The 5,148-nt window shown below is 58.7% G+C and overlaps 1 protein-coding gene across 1 annotated transcript in view; it reads left to right on the top strand.

The window, feature by feature from the left end:
• PTPRU (protein tyrosine phosphatase, receptor type, U) overlaps nt 1–5,148 on the top strand; it is a gene marked incomplete at its 5' end in the record, with an annotated part of 26,660 nt that overhangs the window by 9,023 nt on the left and 12,489 nt on the right. The window contains 6 exons of the mRNA XM_010077993.1: nt 311–387; nt 2,118–2,154; nt 2,449–2,546; nt 2,638–2,754; nt 3,380–3,534; nt 4,978–5,113. Of these exons, the coding sequence (XP_010076295.1) occupies nt 311–387; nt 2,118–2,154; nt 2,449–2,546; nt 2,638–2,754; nt 3,380–3,534; nt 4,978–5,113 (620 nt within the window). The remainder of the gene's footprint in view (nt 1–310; nt 388–2,117; nt 2,155–2,448; nt 2,547–2,637; nt 2,755–3,379; nt 3,535–4,977; nt 5,114–5,148) is intronic.

Raw genomic sequence — 5,148 nt, 5'->3', positions numbered from 1 at the left:
TGTCTTTGAATCACAGAATGGTTTGGGTTGGGAGGGACCTTTAAAGGTCATCTAGTCCACCCCTGGTCTTTGTCAGGACTGGGCAGAGCTCAGGGTGATCCCTGAAAGCCACTCGCCCGTGTCCCTGCTGGTCTGAGCCACCACGAGACCTCCTCCAGGTTGCATTTATTGCTCCCCGGTACCGCCTGCGTTCTGCAGATTTCTGGTGCAAAATGATTGTAAAAGGGGGGTCCTGGGACCTGGTGGGTGACGTGCAGTCCCCGTGCTCATCCCTGAGGTGCTGAGGGTCCCTTGTCCCCTTGCTCTGCAGACGACCGTCACCGTGTGAAGCTGCACCCGCTGCTGGGCGATCCCAACTCTGACTACATCAACGCCAACTACATCGATGTAAGTGGGGACGGGGCCTCGCTCCGGGAGGGGCTGGGCTGGGACAGGAGCTTCCTGAGGACTGGGGGGACTGTTGGGGTCTGGCCGTGAAGAACCAGCAGCGTTTGGAGGAACTGAGCCAACCCAGGACGGGATGAACCGCGAGACCCTGAGAAGAACCCGCCTGGTTTATTTATGTTCATCAGCAGTTTGTGCTGCGCCTCTCCCTGCTCTGCTCCGCTCTGTCCCTCCTTCTTCTCTCCTTCCCTTTGCCATCCTCTCTTCTCACCTTGCCCACTCCAGTGGCTGTGGATCTCCCTCCTCCCTGGGTGGAGGATGCAGAGACTGAGGGGCCCGATCCTGTTGGTGTGTGTGAGTTTGGGCAGAGCTTGGCCCTGGTGTCCCCCGAGAGCGATGTCCCCTGTCACCTCCAGTGGTGCCAAGACCAGGGGAGCTGCAGGAAGGCTCTGATGGGGACAAGGCTTGAGCATCTCCTGGAAGCAGCAGCAGATGTGGATGCCCCATCCCTGGAGGGGTTCAAGGCCAGGCTGGATGAGGCTTTGGGCAACCTGGGCTGGTGGGAGGTGTCCCTGCCCATGGCAGGGGGTGGCACTGGATGATCTTCAAGGTCCCTTCCAACCCAAACCATCCTGTGATTCTATGATTCTAAATCCCACTCTTCCCTCCTTTCCAGAGGATGTCACCATGGTGGCCTGATGTCACCGTGATGGGTTCCCTGTGCCCGAGCACCCTCCCCATGCCTGTCTCCTGTCCCCATGTGCCTTTTCTCCCCCGTTACTCTTCGTGACCCGCTCCAGGGCTCTAACCTGTCTCTTGAGCTGTGCCTCACTAATCTCTCTGTCTCTGATCTTTTTCTTCTCAAACCTGTGTCCCAACGGGATCGTTAAGATTCGGATTAACCGAGAAGTAAGTAGATGGTTCCCTTCTCCTCCCTTCTCTCTGCTCCCACCTCCTCCCAGGCGTTGGACCGGGCAGCGTGACTTTAAATAGCATCTGGGAGAAGCCGGCTGGGAAAATGTGGGGATAGACCTGGGTACGGTCCAGGGGTGATGGAGAGCAGGGACCATGTGCTCGGCGGAGGGGTTGAATTCAACCTGCAAAAATCCTCCATGAAAGGACCCACAGTTGGATGGAGAAGCCACCGTCGTGGTGGAGGGAAAAGCCACTGTCGTGTCCGTGTACATGATGTGGTTGAACTCTGCTGCAGCCATGGCCAAGGGGTGGGATGCTGGGTCCCTGGTCCCTTTGCCAGTGGCCTCACTGGGACATGCCAGCCCAAAGAGCTGGGAATGGCCCCAGTAAGTGGCTGGGATGAAGGAGGCAAGCGAGGCTATTGCCCAGCATCGTGTGGCTGCTGCAGGACAGGATGTCACGATGGGGGCTTTTGCGGTGGTGGTGCCACCCTCGGCAGCGATGCTGGTGGCAGGAGCTGGGGTCGAACCGTCAGACCCCGGGATACCTGCAGAGGTGCTGCTGGGGGTTTTGGTGCAGAGCAGGGATGAGGGTTGGGCATTCCGTGAGCCTTCCTTGGGGTGTGGGAGGTGCACCGGGTGGCTCCTGAACCTCTTCCTCCTCCTCCTGCTGTGGTGGGTGGCAACATGCTGGAGGCCAGGACCTGGACCAGTGGTCATGCGTGGTTGCCACCGGTTGGATGACTGGGAATTGTTTTATGGGGCTGTGTCCCCATGTGTCCCCCTCACTTGGGACTGACATCTCCGCTTCCCTTGCAGGGCTATCACAGGTCCAACCACTTCATCGCCACCCAAGGTGAGCCACCTCCTCCCCCTTGGTTTACCAGCTGGGGTTTGTCCCTGGTGGGATTTAACCTGCATGGGCAAGAAGGGGAGGGAACGGGCCGATTTGGGGCCAAACGGGGCTGTAGCGATGGGGAGCATCTCTCACCCCTCCTACCACCCCATGGCACCAGTTGTCCCTGGGGAAAAATGGTGCTTAAAATGCTGCGGGGGTGGTAGTGCCACAGGGGCAGGAGGGGACAGGTGGGGACATGGGGCTTTGCCGGTGCTGCCCATCCATCCCTGTGGCCTTTCCTCCATCCCGCAGGGCCCAAGCAGGAGATGGTGTACGACTTCTGGCGCATGGTGTGGCAGGAGCACTGTTCCAGCATCGTGATGATCACCAAGCTGGTGGAGGTGGGCCGGGTAAGGACCCCATCCCATCCCTCTCCAGGCTCTGGCTCGGCCAGCAGCCTCCTCTGCAGAGCCAAAACCCCGTCCCGTCCTCTCCTTGCAGGTGAAATGTTCCAAATACTGGCCCGATGACTCCGAGATGTACGGGGACATCAAGATCACGCTGGTGAAGTCGGAGACGTTGGCCGAGTACGCCGTGCGCACCTTCGCTCTCGAGAGGGTACGGTCCCGCTCCTGCCCCCCGAGACCTGCCTGACCCTCCCTTCGTGGGCAGAGAACCCACCCCTGGGCATCTCGAACCATCGCTACACTGGCATTTATCAATATCCTGTTTATTTACCCCAGTATGGGGCTTTCACCCCGGGTTGAGGTGCAACTTCTGAACCCTTTGCCTTTTCCCGGCTCTGCAGCCTTTGCTGGGGCTTTGCTTTTGGTTTTGGCAGTGAGCGAGTATTTAATTTCCGTGTGAGCATCGTGTAATTTCGATGGGGGTGAAGGATGCTCTTTCTCCTCCGGCCTGGCGTGCAGGTTATGTGGCCATTGCTCTCCAGCGTGGTACCCGAGGATGGAGCCGGAGTGATTTACCCCTTCGTCTGCAGGAATGTGAAATTACTGTCTGGTTAGGGGACAGGTGGCAAAGATGCTGGACCAGTGGCTGCTGCTGCCTCCTCCTCTTCCTCCTCAGCTGCTTTTTAACCCTCTCACAGCCGAGGAGGAGGGAGCTGTGTGTGGTCCATCTGGCTGGATGCTGAGCTGCCAAAATCACGGATTCCCAAGAAAATGAGATGTTTAAGTGGCTTTGTCCCTGCTGTGCACCCTCAGTCCATCTCACCCTTCCCTTGCAGCGGGGTTACTCGGCCCGGCACGAGGTGAAGCAGTTCCACTTCACGTCGTGGCCCGAGCACGGTGTCCCCTACCCCGCCACGGGGCTGCTGGCCTTCATCCGCAGAGTCAAGGCGTCCACGCCGCCCGACGCCGGCCCCATCGTCATCCACTGCAGGTATGTGATGGATGCGTGGCCGGGGGGCAGAGCCGGCTGCGGGGTCATCCCTCTCTGGGATGGGGCTTGGGGGGGTATGGATGGCCTGGGGGCAGCATGGGTGCTGGCATTCAGTGATGCTAAAAGCTCCGAATGATGCTAAAATATTCATTGGGGAGATACAAAATGTATAAATTGGGTTCATAGCAAGGAACGGCTCAGGAAGGGAAGGCACTGGGGCTGACATCCCTCTATGATGGCATCCAGCTGTAAAATGTCACCACCAGGCTGGTGGCAGCAGGGATGGGGGGAGCTGGTCTGGGGGCACAATCAGGGAGCAGCACTTTGGGGGCTGCCCCAGCACCCCGTACTGATGACACAGCTCTGTCGCCATGGGTGAGGGTGACATGGGGGGACAGGCAGCTTCACCGCTGCTGATGGTCAGGACGTTGGGTCTGGCTGGAGGGAGAGGTGGGAGGGACAGCAGGACAGCCCCTGTCCCGGGGTGACCCGCAGGGCTGTCCTCGTGGGTCTCAGCCACCGGGACGTGACACCGGTGCACGTCTGAATGGAGGCGCTGGCTTTCTGTCCCCTGAGCAGGTGTCCCCATGTGATGGGTTAATGGCTCTTCCTCTGCTGGGCAACCAAGGAGGAGCTGAGGAGCAGGAGGGTTTTTTTCTTTTATTTGATTTTTTTTTTCCCTGTCAATGGCCTCATCAGTATTCATTCACCGGCAAGAGCTAGCGTGATTAGTGCCCGTAACCTGTAATCACTGATAATCACAACGAGTGATTCATCAGCCCCAGAAATTAGTATTTTACTGGAAAAGTCTTTGTAGGAAAGGAGCGGGCAGGGAGTGGTTCTGTTCCTGATGTGCCGCGGGGGGGTCGCAGCATCAGTAGGTCTTTGGCTGCGGGTCCAACCATGCCAGGATTTGGGATGTCCAGGATTTGGGATGTCCAGGATTTGGGATGTTGTCTGGCTTTGGGCATCCTGCTGGGCTCAGCCTTAACCTGAGGGTCTCCCCTGGGGGAATTCCCCCCCTGTGTGCCTGGGGTACATCCCTGGACTCAGGGCTTGGTGCTGAGCATCCTACTCTGAGCTTTTGGGATGGAATCCCGGAGGACTGTTGGCACTCGGTTTAGAGGCTGCTTTTGTTGCAAAAAAAAAAGTGTTTTGCTGCCTTAAAGTAAAAATAAACCGTAGAGATGGGTGCTTATCCTCCTGCCCGTGGTTGGACCATCGCACAGCCCCTGGACCACTGCAGAGGCTGGTGGGGAGGGGGGTTTAAGGCCAAACCAGGCTGTGGTTACGGAGGTGTGCGAGGTCCTGGAGCCCTCCCTGCATCCCAGCTGCTCCCACGTTCCCACCCGCACAGCCCCTGCTCCGTGCCGTTCTGGGCTGTGTGTGGAGTCCGTGTGGACTGGGAAGGTATTTGGTGTGTTTTCCCCCCTCTGTCCCCAGTGCCGGCACGGGGAGAACCGGCTGCTACATCGTCCTGGACGTGATGCTGGACATGGCCGAGTGCGAGGGCGTCGTGGACATCTACAACTGCGTGAAGACCCTGTGCTCACGGAGGATCAACATGATACAGACGGAGGTGAGCGGGCGGCAGGGGGACAGCCGGGGACACCG

This window comes from Pterocles gutturalis, unplaced genomic scaffold, assembly GCF_000699245.1.
Source record: "Pterocles gutturalis isolate BGI_N339 unplaced genomic scaffold, ASM69924v1 scaffold20883, whole genome shotgun sequence".
Lineage (NCBI taxonomy): Eukaryota > Metazoa > Chordata > Aves > Pterocliformes > Pteroclidae > Pterocles > Pterocles gutturalis.
This window is presented reverse-complemented; position numbering and strand designations above follow the sequence as displayed.